This window comes from Physcomitrium patens, chromosome 25 (genome assembly GCF_059467195.1).
Source record: "Physcomitrium patens ecotype Gransden chromosome 25, ASM5946719v1, whole genome shotgun sequence".
Classification (NCBI taxonomy): Eukaryota; Viridiplantae; Streptophyta; class Bryopsida; order Funariales; family Funariaceae; genus Physcomitrium; species Physcomitrium patens.
In genome coordinates this window covers 4,461,106-4,483,742 of record NC_143434.1, presented here as the reverse complement: position 1 = coordinate 4,483,742, position 22,637 = coordinate 4,461,106, and the positions used below count along the sequence as shown (strand labels likewise).

The 22,637-nt window shown below is 39.3% G+C and overlaps 2 protein-coding genes across 4 annotated transcripts; both read left to right on the top strand.

Moving 5' to 3' along the window:
- The first annotated feature begins 1,506 nt into the window (after window positions 1-1,506).
- LOC112278282 (COBRA-like protein 7) lies at window positions 1,507-4,943 on the top strand. Of its 2 annotated transcripts, XM_024511533.3 has the most exons (6): window positions 1,507-1,844; window positions 2,094-2,466; window positions 2,582-2,837; window positions 3,008-3,150; window positions 3,274-3,786; window positions 3,933-4,943. In XM_024511533.3, exons 2-6 carry the CDS (start codon window positions 2,206-2,208, stop codon window positions 4,704-4,706), a joined length of 1,947 nt encoding a protein of 648 aa, XP_024367301.1. In that variant the 5' UTR covers window positions 1,507-1,844; window positions 2,094-2,205; the 3' UTR covers window positions 4,707-4,943. The 2 variants fall into 2 exon arrangements, with proteins under 2 accessions (XP_024367301.1, XP_024367300.1); XM_024511532.3 differs by having other exon boundaries at window positions 1,520-2,466.
- Window positions 4,944-11,381: 6,438 nt separating this feature from the next.
- On the top strand, window positions 11,382-21,764 carry LOC112278477 (uncharacterized). 2 transcript variants are annotated; one of them, XM_024512030.3, is made up of 14 exons: window positions 11,382-11,523; window positions 12,247-15,320; window positions 15,563-15,691; window positions 15,963-16,154; window positions 16,458-16,498; window positions 16,895-17,844; window positions 18,136-18,243; window positions 18,403-18,644; window positions 18,793-19,011; window positions 19,247-19,522; window positions 19,784-19,934; window positions 20,219-20,352; window positions 20,602-20,688; window positions 20,936-21,764. In XM_024512030.3, the coding sequence occupies exons 2-14, from the start codon at window positions 12,486-12,488 to the stop codon at window positions 21,056-21,058; spliced, it is 5,487 nt and encodes a 1,828-aa protein (XP_024367798.1). In that variant the 5' UTR covers window positions 11,382-11,523; window positions 12,247-12,485; the 3' UTR covers window positions 21,059-21,764. The 2 variants fall into 2 exon arrangements, with proteins under 2 accessions (XP_024367798.1, XP_024367796.1); XM_024512028.3 differs by having other exon boundaries at window positions 15,506-15,691.
- The last annotated feature ends 873 nt before the right edge of the window (window positions 21,765-22,637 follow it).

Sequence of the window (22,637 nt, the reverse complement as noted above, 5' to 3'; positions counted from 1 at the left end):
ACTTTGCCAATACCATTTCAGGACTGGTTCAATACAAGTACAAATCCAGTAAATATAAGAATATTAAAACCCTCTTTATACTCGAGGGAAATCATGTATTTTGGCGCTACTTCTTTTCGGGCATATTCTATCTCATGTACAGTTATGTTATCCTGATAGCAGGTTGTGTGGAAAATAATTTTTCATAGAGCATATTGTATCACCAGAATTAATTTAATTAAGTCTGTATAAGCATATAATAATTTGAAAAGTAAGAGTAATTATGTTTTTGTACCTTTTTATTCTAATAAATTCATTTGTTTTTGCAATCAAGGATGATCATGAGAATTACCAAAAGTGGTAAATGTGGTTGCTAGTGTTGTTGTTACTTTCATTCTTAAATTTTGTCATTTTTTAAAATAAAAAGAGCAGCCAGGATATTCAAAACATGTTTAAAACAACAGTAATTCTAAATAAGAATTTGTGAAATTTGGTGTACAAGTTGATCAGTTGGTTCTCAAAATCCACAAGCTAAGTTTGATTAAGTAATGTACCTATTCATTTTATTATGGTTATAATAATAATTTCTTTATAACAATTTTATTACAAAAAATGCTATATTTTGCTAAATGTCGACAAGATGTATATGCTGTCTCATTCTGACTTTAGCTTCCTAAAAAACTAAAGAGTATGAATTATACATCAAAAAACCTGGTTTAATTTAGAGACATGTAATTTACATTACCTTACTTTATTTACATATTTTACGTTTGTGTTCAGAAGCAAACGCTGAGAATAGAAACAGATGGCTAATCAAACATTGAAAGTCCATTGTAGTTCCCACACTATTCCAATTAATCTCATTTTAGACACAGAAGTTTTAACAATTTTAACAACTTTATAAAATTTGCAAAAAATGCATAATCTTCAAAGACACTCCCCCAACATTCACTCAATCTTTATTAAAAAGGGAATAAAGGAATATCCACCCATCACACAACTTACACCATTTACAAAGTCTTCCCACCACTTGTTAAAGCCCTAAGCAAGAAGAAATTTTTTATGGGGGCATGGTCGAAGAAAGAAGGAAGGAAGAGAGAGAAGAGAGAGCACACCCACAAAAATAATTTCAACAGGTCAAAAAAGGGGTCGTATCCATGCGACAATTCCACCTGAAATACCTCCCAATGATCTGGCAGAGGGGATGGATGAATGAAACTCATCAACGATAAGGGATCACGACGAACGTGATGGATGGCCGTTGGATGGATCCGTTGGAGCCGGGGAGCGGCCGGGACGTGCCGTCGCCGCGGGCGCGGGCCCGGTCGCCCGGTCCCGCAAGCGAGCCCTTGTCTCGCAGTATGTGCACAGTGCGTGAGGACGCTGCAGCGACAACGACAACGACAATGAGCGAGTGATGGCTTTGTGACGTTGCGATTTTGCCAGGAAAATGGTCGTGGAGACGGATAGTTGAATAGAGAGGGCGTGACGAAAGACTGTATAAATCAACACGGTCTGTTGAGAAACTGGAGGTTGTTTTATTAGACTATCTTTAGTTCGCTGTAGTCAAGCACGATACGTTGGCCTTGGCTGCAACTCCATCCGCCGCCGTCGCTTACGCGGGTCGGAGCAGAGAGTAATGCTGACTGAGCTACTCCGCAATGAATTTAAACCTTCACGTGAGAGTATCGAAGGGCTTCAGTGTGAAGAAGCTAGTGTGATACGCACTGAAATGAGAAGGCACACGCGGTGGTCTTGATGAAAAATTTGGTAGTCACGCGCTCGTCGGTCTCATTTGCGCTGCTCCGGAGATGAGGAGGTTGTAGTTGGAGTCTCTGATTTGAAGTTGCGTGGAGGAGATTGAGGTATTGGCTTCAATTCGTTTATGTGGCGGTTCGTTTTGAAGTTTCGGTCGGGGAGGTTGGAGTAGTGGTGTAATTGATAGCGCTCCAGGGTTTTAGCACGGAGGGTTGGGTCGGAGGTTTTGCCTCGGAGGAAAATTGCTACTGTCGACGAATTTGAAGTGAGGCTTGTCTTGATACAACTGCTCGCAGAATTACCCCAGCCTTAGAAATTCTTGGAACATAATACAATTTGGACGAATAATTGTGCAGCTGCCTTTCGTCGGAGTTTTTGTAAGATAGGCTGTCCCCTGCTAGTGTTTCGTGGGGCGTTTGTAGTACGCGACAAAGTGGCCACCGGGCACAATTTGATTGCAAGCAAACTATGGGAAACTCTACAGGAGCTTGGGTGGTGTTTTTTCTCTCTATATCCTCAATTTTTGTGTCTACCAGCGGACAAGCCTTGCCTACTTGCCATGGAGTGGAGGTTCTCTACACGTTGATCGGTAATGCGCTTCAGATCTATCCCAATGAGACCCTACCGGAAAATCAAGTGTATAGGTTTGAGGCCAACATCACTTTGACGAACAAGGGCTACTCGACGCTGGACACCTGGGGTGTGGGACTCACGTTTCAGCATAGAGAGGTGAGCAATCTGTGGTCTTTCATTTCAAGACCACCTTTTAAGTTTCCAAATTCAAGGTTAAGCAATTTTTTTGGTTTCTGAGAAATTAATTATATGTTCTCTTGCGCTTGAACAGGTTCTTGTGTCAGCATCCGGATTGTACCCGGATGACGGAAGAACACTTCCCGCTAATGTCTCCCAAGGAGTAATTCTGATACCGTCATCCTCTCAAGTCCTGAGGAATTCCATAGAAACCGCTGGAGATCCGGGTAAGATTCAGAGGAGTTACAGCATCGTAGGTGACGAATTTGGCGTGCCGCTAAATCCCATGCCACGCGCTCTCAACTTGACAAGCACTGGCTACAATTGCAGCACGGCCCAACTGATTGGAGGTAAGGTAGCTCGCTGCTTGCTCATTATCTGTTTGTGTTCTGCAATACTCATGAAAAAGACTACGAGAAGTGATAATGCAATAGTCCAACTCAAAATAATAGTTTGTAGCAGTTGTCCCCCAAAACATTTCATCGTCTATTGAGCTGACAAGAAGTGTTTGTGCTTGCAGTTACAACGTTGCACACTTGCTGCGTTGAGCCCAACAGCACCATAACGCTTACTAGTGACGACACACCTCTGCCACCCATAGCAGGCGACATCTTAGTTACTTATGATGTGCGACAGGCATACGCGAGTAATTACAGGGCGCTGGTAATTGCTTTTAACTTGAGATCTTTTTTCCTTCCTCCATCAGAGTCAACGATCTTGTGTTTTGTGTGCCTGATAGTTGTGATTCTGAACGTCTCTTAAATGATGATTTTCGACATCTTGCAGGTGACTATTTCTAACGAAAGCCCATATGGAAGGATCGATAACTGGAACCTACAATGGAATTGGACAGAAGGAGAATTTATCTACACTATGCAGGGAGCTAGGCCCAAAGTTGCAGACACCCAGGTCTGTGTAGCAGGGGAAGCTGGAACTAATTACCCTCCTTCCGCGACTATGGACATCAACTCTGCAATAAGCTGCTCAACTAGCCCAGTGATAGCCGATGTTCCTTTGGAAAAGCAGAACGACACCCTTGTCGGCAACGTCAAGCACTGTTGCAGAAATGGAACCATTCTACCAGCCGTGATTGACCCCTCCAAGTCTAAATCTGCCTTCACGATGAATGTTTTCAAGCTTCCTCCTTATGCCGGAGACTCAATGCACCTGGTCCCTCCGTCTAACTTCAGAATTGGGGATGGCGTCTACACGTGCGGTGCTCCTCGACTCATTGCTCCTAGCCTCTTCTTCTCTGACTCAAGCTTGGACTACTCAGAAAACGCGCTCAAGACGTGGCAGGTACAGAACGAATGATTTTCTTCTATGCAACTGTAATTTGATTCCTACACTATCAAATGCTTGTGCCATGCTTATCTGCAAAAATCTCAAGAAAACTACTTGTCATATGATTTGTAGATTAAACTTCGGATTGTTCCGTCGTGCAGGTGAGTTGTAATAAGTCTACAGGAGCAACGAAGCCTCCTCCCAAGTGTTGTGTCTCGTTCTCGTCCTACCTCAACGATTCAATCATCCCTTGCCCAACATGCGCGTGTGGATGCGCTGCAAAGCCTCAGCCCACCTGTAGCACCACCACTCCAGCAATGCTACTTCCTTACAGTGCACTGACAGATAGACCTGCAAACCGAACAGACAAAGCTGTGGTGTGGGCTAACATGAACCATTTTCCAGTTCCGAACCCTCTGCCTTGTCTAGACAACTGCGGAGTCAGCATCCATTGGCACATCGTGTCGGATTACTCTAAAGGCTGGAGCGCGCGTATGTCACTCTTCGGCTGGTCTAATGACACGCATCCCGATTGGTTTGCCGTGGTGGAGATGCCCAAGGCCATGCCAGGGTTCGAGAAGGCCTACACTTTCAACGCAACACAAATCCTGGCGTCGCCCTCCAACACAAGCTTCGTCGTGCAAGGAACGCCAGGATACAACAACTACCTGCTAGGAGTCACTTCCCCATCTGTTAAAACTGGGGTATCCATGTTGCAATCGATTGTGTCGTTCGCCAAGGGGAGCACTCCAGGTATCGATATCAAAGGTAAAGATGGTTTCCCATCCAAGATCTGGTTTAATGGCGACGAATGTGCTATGCCAGATACGTGGCCCACAAGTGAGGCTTTGCGGATGGCCTCTCCCTCAACGGTCTTGGCCGCCTTTCTGATTTTGATCTGGACTCTCTCGTTCGGTCCTTTGGAACTTCTTTGAGGTTAGAGACAATGTGCAGGGCTCTGAGTAGCCATTTGTTTAGCTAGAGTTCCTGTGAACAGCTTGTGGACGGGCATTTAGTTAATGTAGTACAAATTACTGGACGATTGTTCAGTAGGAGTTAGTACATTCTTCACCTCAGGGCAACAACGTGGTTGCGATTATCGTTGCTCCCTATTTGTAAATTATGTTGACCACTGATATCAATTTGGTCGCCATCAACAGATTCTTAAAGCAGTTACCCATGTTTATGTCTTCGGTGCTGGCATTATCTTTGTCAGCCTCTGAAGTGAAGCTCCTGAATGATGCTCTTCCATAATGTTAAATTTGGTTCGTGGAGATGAACGCGCAATGGCACTCAATTAACTGTTTCCAATGTACTGTGCACGAAGCTCTGCAGTTGGTGAAGTTCCCCATCTGGTATGCATGTAATTTAGATCAGTTCCCTTTGCAGCGTGTCAGTTTTTTCAGGTCGTTGATCAAGCTTGCTGCAAGCTTCACAAGGCATGAGTTCCACACGACCTTTTCGTAAAGAGGAAAATGAAATTATATTGCCCATCCGGTGACATGAAGAGGATTTCTATGATCAACTTCTTCGTCATAATGTGTACGTTTTAGAACAATTCTAAAAGTCACTGATCAACGTCTCCCAATTTCACTCAACAGACGAAGATATAGGATCTCATTCAATGACATCGACACTTTCAGCACAGCTGTAGAAAAAAACATAGATTAAAAAAATAAAGAAAACACTTATTTTCAAAAGCTCCTAATTTCTAGTAGTTGAAGATGTGGTCCACTCGTCTTCTGGCCACATTCACGAAACTGCTGAACGTAGAATCGTAAGGTGCTGGTGGAATCAATAGAATCGCTTGCTCTCACAGCATCTCCCTGAAGCAACTTATTCCCGACCCACTGACAAACTCGGAAATCATTCCCTGCAGGTAGTTTGATGTTCATTCCAACCGTGCTTTCCCTTCCTGATCTTGCCATCCATAGAACCATATCTGCGCTGCTTTTCACCAGCTTCTTCCATGCAGAAGCTAGACCCATACCCAAAGTCGTGTGGAATTCATTGCTTGTTCAACAAAGTGGAAGAATACTTGCGCTACTCTCCTCCAGCTTCTTCCTTGCAAAAGCAGCTCCCACACCCGAAGTCGCTGGCTGGCGCATTGCTACGAGCTCTCTTCACACTTCCGAATGGAAAGCCTCCTGACCCGATGAGAGGCCTACTCTTACAAATTCCGAGGGTATATCTGAGCACGAATACTTGCACACGTAAACGCATCGAGGAGCCTAGAATCCAGACTACTCTATCAGTGTCCTCTTGGGCTCCACCATATCTCAAGGGTCCCATTCATGCAGAGTGACTTTGTGGGTCAACTTCCCAGATCCAAATCTTCACGGAAAGCCACCTCTTGTCTGGTGCCAGTAAAACCAGCACACCACGTTTTGTGACTTGGTTGTTTACTTTTTGATTAAGTGATCACTAAGTCACATATTGCCCAACAAGACCACTTTGTCGCAGCACGATCTTGTGATCACAACTAGAGCGGTGTCGGTCAGGAATTCCTTATTTACTTCACTGTGCAACTCACCAAGTAGTTCAGGGAGCCTTCAAGTACTTTTCAATTTTTTTTAAGAAGCGTCTCTAATTGCTTCAACTTGCCTATTCTACAACAAAAACTGTTAGGATTTCTTTGGATTTGTTAAAACTTCTTTGGGATTTTGTTGATTTGATTAGAATTTCTTTAGGATTTAATTATGATTGTTAAAGATTTTTTGAAGATTTATTTGGAATTAATTAGAATTTAATAAGATGTATTTATAATTTTTTTGAGATTAATAAAGTATATTGAAGATAATTAGAAACTTATTTGAGTTGTTCAAGATTACCAAAAAGGTGTTTCTAATCACAAAGTTAAAGTTTTTATAAAAACATACCTTTAAACTTATTTAACATTGTGCAATGCTAGACTATTTGTTTTTCAATTATTCCTTCTTAAATTTATTTATTTATATTTTTTACTTTTTTTTGCTATTGTAGTAGTTGCTAATATATTACTTTTAAAAATCACCTCTCTTAAGTCTTTGGCTTCAAAGATGATTTCTATATCAAACTTCTATAGTTTCCAACTACCACCAATAGTAAGCTTTGTAACTCCTCTAAGCTCACAAACCTCTCTCTCAGTATCTATTATTTCTAACAATTACTAACGAATGGTAATAGTATTTTATATTAGGATTAAAAAATTCTATTGTAGGTTATTTTTAGAATATGTAACTATAAATTTATGAGCTCATAATTTATTAAAAAAATACTAAAAGATATAATAATAATAATAATAATAAAACTCTTCATATTATGGATCAAATTTTTTATTAGAAGTATTTATTGATAATTAAATAATAACTATAAAATTGTAGAACACATTGATGTATTGAAAACACACAAAAAAAATAATTGAGCTCTTGGTATAAAAATTAGTTAGCATTAATAGAAAAAAATCAATAGTTGTAAGAAAATCTATTACACTATAATAATCTAAACTCAACATAAGAACATGTCAAGGACATAAATTACAAAAAAATAAAAGATCAATACACTCATGTATCACTCGAAAAGAATAGATAATTATTTAAAGATAGTATAGTATTAAATTAGAATGGTTATTACCAAAAAAAATAATTAAAGGCTCTTGAAATAAGACTAAAGAGAACAAAGACATTGACAAGAATAAATAAAGCTTCACTTTTGCCTCCATATATACTATCTAAGTAAGTCCTATATAGCAACGTTCTATAAGACCTCCAACATGTGTCTAACTTGCAAAATACATGTCTAACATGCAAGTCAAGTTTCCTATATATACACCATGTAGCTAATACATTGGCCAATTCTTCAACTTATCTATCACTTACAAAAATGTATAAAGTCAAATTTATATCTATAAAGTTTTTTTAAAAGATATTATCAAAATTACTTATTTCTACTTATTTCTATCTAGTTTTTTTTTTTTTAATTTAGATGAATATCTATGTCCCTCATATTATCTTTCCTTCTAGAAATAAGTTCCACAAAGAATAGTCATTATATGTTGAAAAAGTCTAAAATGCAACAAATTATATTTGCTACATATTCTAATCTTTATTCTCTTCAAAATTAGTTCATAGGTCCTTTTAGCCATCAAGTGTAGTTCCTACCTCCGATAATATCACCAAATATAAAAAAAACTCTTTAAAGGTCGTGATATTAAATATGTTGTATTTCACCATCTATTTGAAGAAGAACTTATTGTTCTTTAGGATCTTCATCTCGATTATATCAACTTGAAGGTTGTGAAAATGTAAATGTCTTATTTAATAACTTGAAAAACAATAGTTCTTAAGTTGAATCTGTAAATTATTGATTTTCTATCTTTTATACACCACTAATATACAAAAAATCACAAACAAAGATAGAAGATAAATTACAATATTTATTGGACTTTATTTCTTTTATAGTAAGTAATTGCTTGAATTTTTATCTTAATTTTGTTAAATATTTTCAATAAAAAATATCAGCCTTCTTTGTTGTATTTGTAAGATTCTTAATTGACTTCCATGTTTATTTACTAATATCATATTCATACTATTATATCAGATATTTCAACCTATTTTGGCATCACATTAAATCTAAAACTTCTTCAACCATAAACTCTTGATTATTATCTACTTTTAAAGGAAAAAGTGGTATTTTTCTTTTTTTGTAATATATCCATTGTCTTGTATGTCTCAAGAAGAAATATATGGAACATAGATGAATACTTAGATTCTCACATCTATAGAATTATAGAATATTTCTTCTATATTTCTATATAAGAGCTATCTATATACTTACATCAATCTTTGATGAAGATTATTCTTTGTCTTCTTAAAAGTTATGACTTTGATTTAAGTTCTTAGAATTGAAGTAGATATCAAATTCAATGTCAGTTATTCATATTCTAAAAATGTCTTTGACATCCTTGTTCTTCAATCTCTTCTTTATGTTCCTTCTTATCTTTTCAATGTTGAAGTAGTCCATTGATGTCGTTCACTTCATGAATATTGTCTTATCTTTGTCAAATTTGATTTGTTATTTTATTTATTTATTTATTTATTTTTGTGTTAAGAATCCCAAAGGATCTTTATGAACCTTATTTTGTAACATTTTTAACTTTTTAATAGATCAAAAATGTATAATAATATGACATAATAGAATGTCAATTGTAATTTCTTTATTATGATTTTTTTAATATAATTTTTATAACATAACTTTGTAGATATTTATAACCATTATAATAAGTTTCTTTTCATATTATTTAAAAAAAGTAATACTACTTTATTTCTAACTACTATAACTACTAAAGGTGGTTTTAACCACCTTGGCTTTTTAATACATGGATAGCTAACAACTTTGTCTTTTTATACTAACTTATCTTTTCTTAATCTTATTTATACTAGCTTTCTTATAATTTATTTTTTCACCAAGTCTTCTCTTCTTAACTTCTTTTAATATTAAGTTTTTTATTTTTATTTTTTATTTTTTATACTTATTTATGTCTAAAATTCTTTTAAATATACTTCCTAAAGAAATTAATATCTTTATTTTATTAATTAAATAATAAATATAATTCTAAGGCTAATAATCAAATGAATCTTTATAGATTCCAATAGATATAATTAATAAGCAGGTGGATTGATCTATTTATGAATAGAAAATAATACAAGTTTACAATAATCCATTTTGTCATAAAGACAAGTAATCTTCATGCTATGATAATGTTATCATACCTTGTTGCAAATGTGGAATTGAGATTGTTCTTTGCAATAGGCATTTGTGTTGATTTTTGTTGTTTTTGAAGTTCTTTTAATTTTGCCTTCATTGTTGCATGTAACTTTAATAAACAATTTTCTATATCTTTTATCACAAGATCATCAATTTTTAAAAAATCAAAAGTATCATATCGTAGATAATAATCATAATTTGCATAGAAAGGTGTTTGTTAAATAGAAAATATATCTTATTATTATAAGCAAACTTTGTCAACCATAAAAAAATTATCCAATCATCTTAATAGTAGTTAATGGTATATCTTAAATATTATTTCAAAACTTGATTCACTTATTTTATTTGTCCATCAATTTGAGGATAGAAAGCTAAAGATAGTTTTGTAACTACTTTTAATATCTTAAAAAGAATTCTTCAAAATCTTGATATACAACACAATATACTTCTCAAGAAAACTTCATATAATACAACAATGGTTTTGGTTTAACATGTCCCTAGACATCAAATTTGAAGTACTTTGTTAATTGAAAGCTAATCCTAAATTATTCTACACATTGAAATTTTTCAAAAGAATAAGCCCTTCATTTTGGTTGATAGGAACTTTGTTATAATGTCTCATTTGGAATACAATAATTGTGTAGCTTTCCACTATTAGGTATTTTTGTTTTTTTCTTTTAGTCCTTTTTCATTCAATGAAAATATGCATCCTAGTCTAGCAGCAATGATGCAAGTTAAACAACTGATATGCACAGCAATACATATAAAATATTTAACTTTGAACAACTTATGAGTTTTTAATTGAAATCTGAATATTGAAAACCTCTCACATGAAGCAAATCTCAAAGAAACACATAAAATTGACATTCAGATTTGTATAAGATGAAAAATCTACCTTCATTATTTTAAAATCATTCTAAATAATTAGCAAATTGTTTACAAGCTTATGTCACATAGGTATATTGGGAATTTTAGTTTAAAGTCTCGATAAATTGATATAAACATATATGACATTATGATACGATTTTACCAATTGGTGATACAAAGGCCAACCTGCACATTGAAAATCTTGCTCTAACAATGCTATCAAGTAGACAACATTCTTTTCCAAAATATTTCTCTTAGCAAACATACATGTTACTAAAATTGAGAGAATTTCAATGTTTGTACAGAAAAATTCTGCTGGATCCACGATTTTTATTTAACAGTACTAGTTCAACCAATTAGAGTTTGTTAAAACTTTGTAACAACTAATGTGTTTATACTTGGATGCATGAAAATTACATACTTCCCAATTTCAAATTCCATTCTTGTGATATTGTACAATGAACCCAGTTTCTTAAGAAAAATCGAGTTTGAGAAACACACATTTTCACACATGGAAAGTGTCGTGTTTCCAAATCGTGAATAAATCCAGCATATGAATAACTACACTGCGAATTACGAGTTTTGCCACATGTGCAGAAATCACAAAAAACTTTGTAGGGAAAACATCCTAATCTGAGCTTATCAAGCATGTCCCACACAATAAATGTGAAGATTCAGCTTTTGAGTGGCCCAGAGCATTCGGTGCGACCAGCGTTAATTCTCGCACACTTGGTCAACTTGGCGTAATGGAATCCTGTCAGTGTGATACCGACAACTCCAACCCTAACGATGGTTAATCCGAAACATAAATTCATCTATATTTATTGAAAACTGAATTCATTCATCTATAAATTCATCCATCCTCGCGTTTGATTATTTATTCATCCGAGGTTGGCTCCTTGGACTGGGAGGCGCTGTCAAAATCACGCTGCAGTGTGTACACTTGCCAGCTGCCTTCGATCTTCGTCTTCCTCGTAGTACCATTCCACCTTTTTGCTTCTTCTTCGTCTTCTTCTACACATCCGCCTCCAATTCCATGCCTAGGCCTGCTTGAGCTGCCATCCGCCCGGAGATACTGTACTCCTTCTCCATGACTTGATTCAACCCCTGCGATCAATGGACTCGCTCTCTTCTCCCACGGTGAGTTGAACCTCGCATTCCAGTCTATCACTTGCAAAGCTCGTCGGAGCTCTGCATTGCTCTGGGAGTTGGCGACCGAGTTCAGTAGATCACCCGTGTCTTGGTAGCATTTTAGTGAGAAGAGAGGGCCAAGGTGCATGTGGAGCAAGAATGGTTCTGAAATATTGCGGGTTAAAGGGTTATTGTTTAATTTAGAACTGTGTCTTCAAGTATCAGCTTCTGTGCTCTTCACAGGGAGGAGATTCATTTTGTTGTTGTTGTTGATGCTGCTGATGATGTCGATGATGATTTTCGCTTAATAGGAATTACGTTCTCCTTTGTGCATTTGTTGCAAATCGGGCGAGAGCCGTGAGAATGGCGAGAAATTAACACTTTGTGCTGGATTTGCGAGGTGTGATATATTGGTTAGATCTGTTTAGGTTACTGCTTTAAGCTGTTCTATCGGTCTTGCTTAGGGTTGTTTTTGGCGCTCTAGACCTTTAGGGTTGTGTTCTTGTGTAGGCGATAATGGTTTAGGAGCAATATATTCAAGCTTTGGGATTGAGGTTGCGAGTTTTGTTTTATTTTATTATATTCTTCAAGGCGTGACCTTGATTTTCCTGATCACGTTTGTAATATTTTACTGTACTTTTTGTAAGTAACTTGGGAGGCTGTTCAGTTCATAGGGTTTACCTTGGATCATTGTTAAACGATCCTTCTAAGAGATGTATTTGGAAGTCGCAGTGTTCAAACGAATTGGTTTGGATGTGACGCACCCTTTTTTTGGAGATTAAGATGGAACCGGTGGGATGAAAGCATCAGGATTCGTCCTGAATGCAGGAAGAGCATGAGAAACACTTTTTCTGTTCCTTTTCCCCTGTGCTAAAAGCTATGGCGAAGAAAGGTATACTGTAGTGCTTTCAGTAGTCGAAGCGGTTGCTATGCAGCTCCCATGGCCATGCTTGTAAAACGCACTCCTGCTCATGGCGCAAAAGAAGAAAGCATCCGCTTCTCGCACTGCCACTGTCAACGTCCCAGTGTCTCCTGCTCCGCTGGAAAATGCTCCAGTTTGGTTTATTTCAACTAGTCCGTATGTTGCCGATTCGCGAGGGGCGGTGGCAGTGCCAGAGTCCCATGCTGGAACAGTAGCAGAAGTGTTTTTATCAGCGAATGAAGGAGGAGGAGGGCAGCGAAAGAGAGATGCAACGGATCCTGGAAATGGTGGTGCCACGGGCAAATGTCTTGGGAAAGGAGGCTCACCTGCCGTGCTTTCGAACGGCATTGGGAAGGTGCTGCCGGTCGTCCGTTGGGGAGGATCTAGTGTCACTAGCGGCGATACGGATGAATCTGCGAGTGCTGCTCTCGTGAAAAGGGAGTGTGAGAAGGCATTGGTAGCTTTACGGAGAGGAAACAGCACTAAAGCTTTGAAGCTTATGAGAGATGTATGTAGTCGAAATGAGGCTTCTGGTATAGCACACCGTGTGCACGGCCATATTTTCATGCGTCAAGCGGCTGTCATCGAGGACTCGAGGACCAAGCAAAAGCATTTTCAATCTGCTCTTGAAAGCGCCAGAAAAGCTGCTTCTCTCTCTCCTCAGTCAGTAGAGTACGCGCACTTTTATGCTCAGCTTCTCTATGAAGCTGCAAAGGACAGCAAAGGATACGAAGATGTTGTTCAAGAATGTGAAAGAGCTCTACGTATTGATGATCCTGTTGATCCAGCGAGAGAGGACCTGCACCATGAGCAGCAGCAGGAGCTACTTACTGCTGAGGCCCGCATTGCTCATGTGCACCAGGAATTGCGGTCTTTGATGCAGAAGGCAAATTTAACCTCTATTTCCACATGGATGAAGACACTGGGAAGTGGGATGGGTGAGGAGAAGCTTCGATTTGTACAGATGCGGAAGTTTGCTAATCAGGACCCAATGGAGCAAAGAGTTTCTCTGCCTAAACGTCCGCATGAGGTCAAGAAAGTGGTGAAAACTCCTGAAGAAAGGCGGAAAGAGATCGAGTTGCGAGTTGCTGCCGCACGGTTGTTGCAACAGAGGGATTCATCAGCCGATGGTGGCATAGATTACCCTGAGGATCATGAAAAATCACTTCAGAAGAAGCTTGAACGACGAAAATCTAGTGGGCTAAACTCGAGGAAAATTTCCAAGCCCCTTTCCATAGATGAAAGAATAGACCGGGTGCGACAGTTCTGGTATGACCTTACACCTGAGAAAAGAGAGAGTATGCTTGAAGTGTCGATTGCTAAACTGAAGGATCATTTGGCATCTTGGAAGGTTGGCGGTGGACTTGTCAAAAGTCACGCTGCATCTGATGCTCTTTCTGAGGCTCTGGAATTCGCACAGGAGTATAAGACTTGGCGTTTCTGGGCATGTTGCAAATGCGGGGAAAGATTTGTCAGCTACCACGATCTTAGTCATCATACTTTGGAGAAGCATATGCCAACCCTCCCTCAGGAATTACAACAGATGATTCCTCAAGAGTTCGACCAAGAGTGGATGGATCAGCTACTGGACGAAGACTGCCGACCCATCGATGGTGTTGCAGCTGTGAAGCTGCTTATTAAATGTGCTTGCTCGTTTCTGTCCGATGACTTACAAGCTGCAGAAACTACTGTGATAGAGTGCGAGGATTCGAAGTTTTCTCAGAAATCTACGGATAAGGTCATCAATGCCAAGAGTGTTGAGGATGCCAAAGAAGTAAGCCTTGAAACCTTCAAAGATATTGAAGCAGGTCCTGATCAAGGAGCTAGTGGAGTAGGTCAGGAATATATGCGCGCCTGCAAAGGAGATTGTCGAAATGGGATGCAAATAGGCCGGACCGCCAAAGTAGATGTTCCTTCTCAAGATTTACCACTTGTAGACGACGAGGCAAGGAAAAAGCTGTTGGAGAAGATTCACGGTCTTTTCAAGGTTCTCATTAAGAACAAGTGCTTAACACGTGACTATGTTTCAAAGATCATTGAATATTCTACCGAGGAAATTCAGTCATTATTTTCAAGTCCAGCAAGACATGATGAATTCAACCCATCACCTTTGTATATTCGCTTCTTGGAGCTAAAACCTCTTCAGCATGTATATAATTATCTTGTAGAGCTTGCTCAGGCATGTGGAGTAAATCGCTATTCAGAAAACACGGTTCATCGTGGTAATGGAGAAGGTGGTGAGGAAGAGACTATAGAAGATCGAATGTTTCCTAACGAGGATTTCACAAATCTCTTGTTGGATGAGCGCGTGTTAAAGGAGTTTCCTAAGGAGCTACTTTCACCTACTGATGCCCTTGAGCATAGAGGACCTAAGGAATTTGTGGTTGAGAAAGACGCTGTATCTCACCGACAGCGTTTGCCTCTCATGAAAGGGAATAATGGAGAGCTAAGTACCAAGCACATGGATCGTCAGCTTTCATGGATATTTGGTACTACAGGGTATGAATATCAGCCATCTGGCTGGAAGCAGTTTCGAGAGGAGCAGGGACGAAGTGGTCGTGATGTGTGCCGTGCATATGAAAACGACTTTGCAAATCTACTCGACTTATGTAAACAGAAGTACGAGCTTGTCAGTGATGAGGACGCTCTGAACCTTGTCAAACGATCATGTCTTGAAGAAAATAAGAGAAGAGAATATCAACCTGATGGCTCCGTTAGTCGTTCTTCCGATGGAAGCTTGGGAGTTCGTGTGAGTGACTGGGATGGATATGAAACGAGTGCCTGGAAAACGCAAGAGTTTGTCCAATGTGCTGATCGTCGCGCGGATGCTTATTCTCTTGTGGATGCTGCAAGAATTCGACAAAGAGGAAAGCTTTCAAATAAGGCGAGTCATTTGATTGAGCATTGTTTAAAGATGTGTATTCTTAAACACCGTATTTATCAACCGAAATTCTCCTTCCTCTAGATTAGTCAGGTTCTTTGTAATATCTTAAAAAAGGCAAAAGTTCCTTTACTTGGAAAAAGTTTGCGTTGACTGTTTGGGATAACCCGTGTTGTTAATGATTGTAGAACTATTCGAGCCAACCTTTCAGCGAAGATGAAAAAGGGAAACTGGTTATGTTGCAGGTTAACCACCTGGATGCAAAGATAATGAGGGCAACAGATGATCTGCTGAAGAAGGAGATCAAACTTGGACAGTTAGCGGTTCTTAACTACAGAGCAGTTGTTCTTCCTCTTGTGAAGAGTCTTCTTCAGGTATGTCCCTTTGGAGTTGGATTAGAATACCCCCCCCCCCCTTTCTTTTTTTTTCTGTTTTTTTTTTTTCTTCTTCTTCTTCTTCTTCTTCTTATTTATTTATTTATTTATTTATTTTGTGTGTGTGTGTGTGAGAGAGATAAGTAGATGCATTTTTGTTTTGTATGTTTTCTTTGATCTGATTTTTCTTTTGTGAAAATCATGACGTATCCTTGGTTTTTTTTATGTGAACCTCTTTCACGTGCTAACTATGTGCATACTAATTTTGCAGACTCGGTTAGAGACAGAAGCCGAAAGGGATGCCCAGCAAAAATTAGACGCAGTTCAAGAAGCTTTACTTGCAGAGCTTGCTAAGGATCAGAAAAGCTCAGCACCTAAAGAAGTGGAACATCAGAAGCAAGTCCGTGGTAAATCAAAAGACAAGAAGAAAGTTAAAGATAAAAAGAAATTTAAGGATGCTAAGGTCAGTTGAAGTCTGTTCCTTGCAAATGTCTGAAATGGCCCTCGAGATGGTACTCACCTATTAATTAAGCGCTCTTCTCCTCTGGCGTCACGTTTTGGATTTTGCCTCCGTAAAACTTTGTGCAAAATTATGTGACTCTTAGCTAAGGGTTTGTCAAAACTCATCTTTATGATCGGACAGATAGATTATCTTAAGACTTGAAAAGGCCATATTTGAGGGTACGTTGCTTCTAGGATTGATACTGTAAGGCTTGTCATGCTTATGAGTACTGTTGCTAATTATTTTGCATTCTGTTGGTTGCAGCGCGGATCTACCAATTCAGAACCGCAGGATGAAACGCCCAGGTGGGAATACGTCGAGCACTTGATGCAGAAATTTTGTAATAATGTAATTGGAACCGTTTCAGTGAATTCATGTTAGGATTTGGGTTTTTTCACTACTTTTCGAAACTGGTTTAGTATGTTTGTATCTACGTGGTTGTAGCTTATTTAACTTAGTGCGTGATACTGCGATCTTAAGTATCATATTCAGCATTTTATGTAGTATGATGCCACGTGGTCTGAAAGTGTTAAGCTGTTGTTCACATGAGCTATATATGTATGGAGTTTTTTTTGTTTATTTTTGTTTGTTTTTTGGATGACATCTTTGTTGTGCCGTATGAAGGTTGAGTTGCACTCATTCTTTCTGTTTATCTGAATTTGGAATCTTTTCATGTGCTCATCATTCTCTATGCTTGGCAGTGTGGATCTAGATGAAGATAAGGGTGACAACTGGGATTGGGTAGTCAGAGATGACCTGAATCAACAGCGGGAGTTTGAAATTCAGCACCAAGCTTTATTATTTGAAGAGGAACGCAAGCTTATGGAAGCACTTGAGTTGCAGCGGCGTGTGGAAGATGAAGCCAAGCAAAAACATCTGGCTGAGCAAGAACGAAAGAAAAAAATAGCAAAACAGGCCATGAAGGTCTTGGAGAAAGAGGCTGTTGGCACTTTTCCTTTTACGAGTGAATCGGTTGATGTGGTCAGCTCCACTATGTTACCAACAAGTTCGACACTACTCTTGTTGGCTCAGAATGGACATCAACATCTCACTGAAATGGCAGATCCCGTGAATTTTCAATTAGTGCTTCCAACAGTAGTGGCACACAGTTCTGGAGGTACTTCCCATTCCCCTGCTCTTTCAGCTTGGAAAATGCAGCCTGTCCCAGATCAGAATGTCCCTCAAATCTCTGGGAACATGAATGGTAGTGCGGATTTCGATTTGGAGGTCACTGAGCAGCAACTGGTGAAAGATGAATCCAACAAGACGTTGGAGAAAGCAGGCTTTGCGGGTCACACACCGTTAGCAGGCAGTAACACTTTACTATCAGGGGATGGTGAGCACTCCAATGCTGTACAAAAGAAACCAAGAAACGGTAGCCGGAACCGGCGTAGAAAGGGTCCTCGCATCTATGCTGAAGAAGGTATAGTAGGAGATCAGGATACACAGTCTTGTAATGCTCATGAATCTGTTAATGGTCCAAAAACACTTTTACGCCAGAAGATCCCTAAAGAGCACGGGGGAATACTAACCATAGATAACTCGAAGTCATTTCTCCGTCAAAACGCCACGCGAAGTTATGGTGCTGCACCAACAAATGGACTGCATCCAGTACAACCACTCCTTCTGTTACCTGCTCCTGCATCTGAAGGTTTGCTTCTTTAGGGTTATCAAACTACGGTTCCTCGCTCTTTGCGGTCGCTATTATCTTTTTTCTACAACGTTCATGCGCTTACATTATGTTTAATAGACTTAGGCTTTCAGCATGCGTAGATAGATTGCTTGTAGAAATAGAGTAATGTACTACCAGTTGGTCCATTTCAAGTACAGGTATTGCCTTTTGCTACAAGCAGTCTATGCTCATACTTTTTTTGGCCTCACAGATTGATTGTTTTAGCTTAAGATGAACTTATTTGTAAACGTGGTTCTCTTTGTCTCCAAGCTGCTGGAGAGCATGAGGGGAAGAAGAGCTTGCGGCAGCTTCAAGCAGAGCAAGACGATGAGGAGCGATTTCAGGCTGATTTGGAGCAGGCCATGCGTCAGAGCTTAGGTGAGGGTCTTTAATTCTGGCATGAACCTTTGTTGTCGAGGTTCAGGACCAGAAGAGTGCTGTTGTGATATATTTCGCTACCTGGATACCTACTGAGATTGGTTCTCATGCGTTTTTTACATTTCATCTATTTAAAATCTCTTGTGTTGTTTAAAACAGACATGTTGACGTCGCAGTCAGCAGCCTCAGTTGTCCCCAACCATGTACCTTCGTCTCCAATTCACACTGTAAGATCAAATGGGACATCTGGCGATCATAGAGCGCAGCAGCTGTTAGAGACAGGAATCATTGGACCTATAACCGGCGTTGTTGAGACATCTTCGAAGGAAATTGAAGAGTTTGGGAAAGGTTTGAGAAACGAAATTGGGCAGTACAACTGTTTTCTCAATGTTGTCATACAGGTTGAATCTTCTTCTTTGAAGTGAAACTCACTGTATAGAAAGCTCGGATGTTTTGTATTTGTGCAAACTCATTGAAACTTTTCCTGAAGTTATTCATCCCATCTGTAAATCTAGGAAACTGAAAATTCAGGTTTTGATGTCTTCTCAGTCACTCTGGCATTTGAGGCGGTTTCGGGAGGAGTTGTTGGCTGACACAAGTACGCAGCATGTGCATATTGGGTCGCCATGCGTGGTTTGTGCACTGCGTGATATCTTTTTGGGTTTGGATGCGCCTATTCACAATAGCAGCAGTAGAGATGCAGTTGCACCGATCGCTTTGCGGGTGGCTCTCAGTGCATTATATCCAGATAGCGACCTATTTAAACAGGTATATGCAATATTGATTTCAATTGTCATCGTTGCTGTTCTCTGGATTCTTCGGGATTCTTAGTTCGATGTAGGTACCAAGTAACAGCTGTGTGGTTGGGAGGCGGTTAGCGTAGGAAAGTCTCGTTTGTTTGGGCTTTTAAGGAGATTTTTGATAAATGCATGTAAGGATTCATTGAAAACATAGTCGTTACATCATCGATTGCTAGTGATTCATATATTTTGTTGTATTGCAGGGGCAAATGAATGATGCTTCTGAAGTCTTGGGAGTTATTTTTGAGTGCTTACATAAGGCTTTTGTCCCGAATGCTACTTCTGTTGGAAATTCAGAGAGTAGCATAACACGAGGATCGTGGGATTGCTATGAGGAGTTTCCATGTATGGCCCACGCTTTGTTTGGGCTGCAAGTTGCTGAGCAAATGAACTGCCAAGGTTGTCATTTGGAGTCTCGTCACTTCAAGTACACGACTTTCTTTCACCACATTAATGCGAGTGCACTGCGCTCTGCCAAGGTTTGTTGTTCAAAACTCTGGGGATGTGATTGTTCAGTCAAACTATTGCCGCTTTTAAATTTATTTGGTGGAAAATACAACACTGCTTATTCTATTCTAATGTGTGCCAAAGTATCTACAAAATTTTCGTATTATATGTCTACCACCCTAACAAAATTGCTCGTATGTTTTTCCTCATGTTGTAATTAAACAATAAAGGCCTTTTAGTAATGGGGGTTGACAATCATCAAGTCTCATATTGTGCTTCATGTATTTATGTAGGCTCTGTACGAGGAAAGCTCTATGGATGATCTGCTAAAACTTGTTGATATGAACGACCAATTAACATGTGATAGAACCGATGATGGTGGTTGTGGGAGACAAAACCACATGCATCATTTCCTGCAAGCTGCCCCTCATGTATTTACCACAGGTAAGCAAACAGCTGTACATGCTACACACGTCATAAATGGTAGATGTGTACTATTAAGATCTTTTTGAGGTTCGTGTCTTCATTCAAATATTTGGGTTAGTGCAACTCTGCTTGCTTAGTTTCTGTTTTCTTCTATTTTCATCATTGTTACGGTGGATACTTTCTCTTTTGACGAAATGTGTGGCATCGTATCATTACGGAAAGAATACTTTTTGGGTTTTGGTGACTTAAATGTTGTGGATTTCTCCTGAAGCTTATTAATTTATTAGCTGTCTTTGTGTCAGTGCTGGGTTGGCAGAATGGACGTGAGAGCTTTGAAGATATATCAGCTACAGTGGATGCTATTGACGTTGCATTGGACGTTGGTGTTATCTATTGTGGCCTCGACAAAGGCTTTCAGCACAGACTTGTTTCTGTTGTAAGCCTTTATCCTCTAGTCTTGGGAGCTATTTGTGATAACTGTGGATTTACAACTTCAATGAAAAAAAGTTCTCTGATTTTATCTGTTTTGGCTTTCATGTTGAAGGCTGCTGGTTTCTAAAGCAGAGTTGTGTGATCCGTTTGTCTGCCATAGAGCATTAGGAATTGGAACCTTGATTTTTTGCGCTTAATTGACCTGGTATTGACATCTTTTGATTCTTTTCATGGTGAATCTTTGCTCATGCAGGTATGCTATTATGGCCTTCACTATCATTGCTTTGCTTATAACCAGGAGCTCGGGAGATGGGTAATGTTTGATGACAGCACAGTGAAGGTACTCAAGGATCCTGCCTCTATGATAAACGCTGCGCCTCATGTAGCTGAATATGATGGTTTTTCAGTCATGAACGTCATGTGAGGAGATGTAGAGATGGATCATTGAGGTGGCAATCAACGTATATTATTTTCTTTTGCTCTCTTATATTGATTAAATTGGTGTCAGGGAGTTACAACCGTTGTATTTTTTACTCAATATTTACGTATATCCTAAAGACACCTTGGACATGTACCGCTGTGCGCAGGTTATTGGGGAATGGAAAGATGTGGCAAGCACATGTCGGAGAGGCCATTTGCAGCCTCAGGTGCTTTTTTATGAGACGGTAGCAGCAAGATCTGAGGCAATGTCGGTAACTGTGTGTCAATGAGTTGTTGTCACGTCTAGGATTGAAGTTGAGGATTTCGTTGGTTTGTGTAGGCAAATGAGTGGAATCCTCATTACCGGGTACAAATCATCCCACTGCTGAGCAATTCCGTTTGTGTTGTATCATTGAAAAGGCCACAACGGGTTGTCTTCAGTGATACGTAGGCTTGAAAGGTATAGTTTGGATATGGTGAAGGCTTTGATGTAGCTCCACTGTTTTTCCTCTTGCATCCCTTTCGTGAAATGTAGCTATTCTAGAGTAGCGTGTACAGTTAAGAGGCAGAAACGGACGACCCGTTAAATCTTACTACTGCACCTTGCGAAGGGCTGCATGGACATTTTCTGGAATTCTTAAGATCGCTGAATTCCTGAGATATTTTTCCAGGGAGCACATTGCTGTCAAAACGAAAGTTAGGTTTCCGTACTCGGTGATTGATCCATGTAAGTGGGGACTCTTTTAGTTGTAGTATGCTTGCAGGTAGGCTCTTCACTTTTAGGTGAATATGGAGTCAAATTCAAGACTCGAAACAATATGTGAGCCACTAAGGCATGTAATGTACACTGTCAAGCAAGAGGAATCCTTGTCTCTGATTGACCGAACAGGAGTCGTGGTATCATTCTGCCGACAAGTTTTGTACTGGTAAGGTTATAAATTTAAGCCATTTTTAATAAAGCTTTTGCCTGTGGGCTGGCCCATAATTACTAATAAATACTACTTAGGAAACTAAGAGGGTCAATGACTTGTAATTTCACAATCGCTTACCAGCCACTGATTATCCTCTAAACTACCACCTGTGGGACCAGTCAATTGTTATGGGACCAGCTCTCCTGATTTTGTTAAAATTTGCACTGATCAATGGCTGCAGAGGTCTTGGCCTCGTAACCCAAGTTCTAAGAACAAAATTTGACAGCTTCTATAATGATAGCTCAGCCATACGAATGCCAGAAGCACACTCTACTAGAGTATTAGTACACTCCACTTCACTAGAGGTTTCTTTTTGGTAATCCCAGAAGAAATCCATCGAATCAACGCTTCAATTAGTCCATTTATCTAGAGTAATAACACATGAATACCCAAGGCCAAGGGGGAGAGTATCCTAAGCCAAGTAAAAGAGAAATCCAGAAGATGTACATAAAGACAGTATTAATATATTTGAATAATATACATGACAAAACTAACTCTATTATTGTCACCCAAGTTCAAATCCAAGGTCTTTGTGGTGAGATGAACCTCCCATACCATGTTGTCAAGTCTTTAAAGCTTGTATTTATATTAAGGAATGCATTCTTATCTACTTATGAAAGTGCTCACATGAAGATCCAACACAACCCTGAAACACGTCTACCAGCGTAACTAAATTTTGTGAAGAAAATCGTCGCTGGTTCCAAGGAATAACCTCATGTTGCAGCTAGACATTAGTGCAGCAACGACGCCATAAACGCAGTACCTTCAAGAAAAATACTAACTCGGCTTGCTTTGGTTTTCAAAACGTTACCAACAGTGAAGTCTCTCCCCCCTCAGCCATGTGCGCTTAAGAGCTCCCACGAGACGCTGAAGCAAGGGAAGTATCTTTAGCACAAAT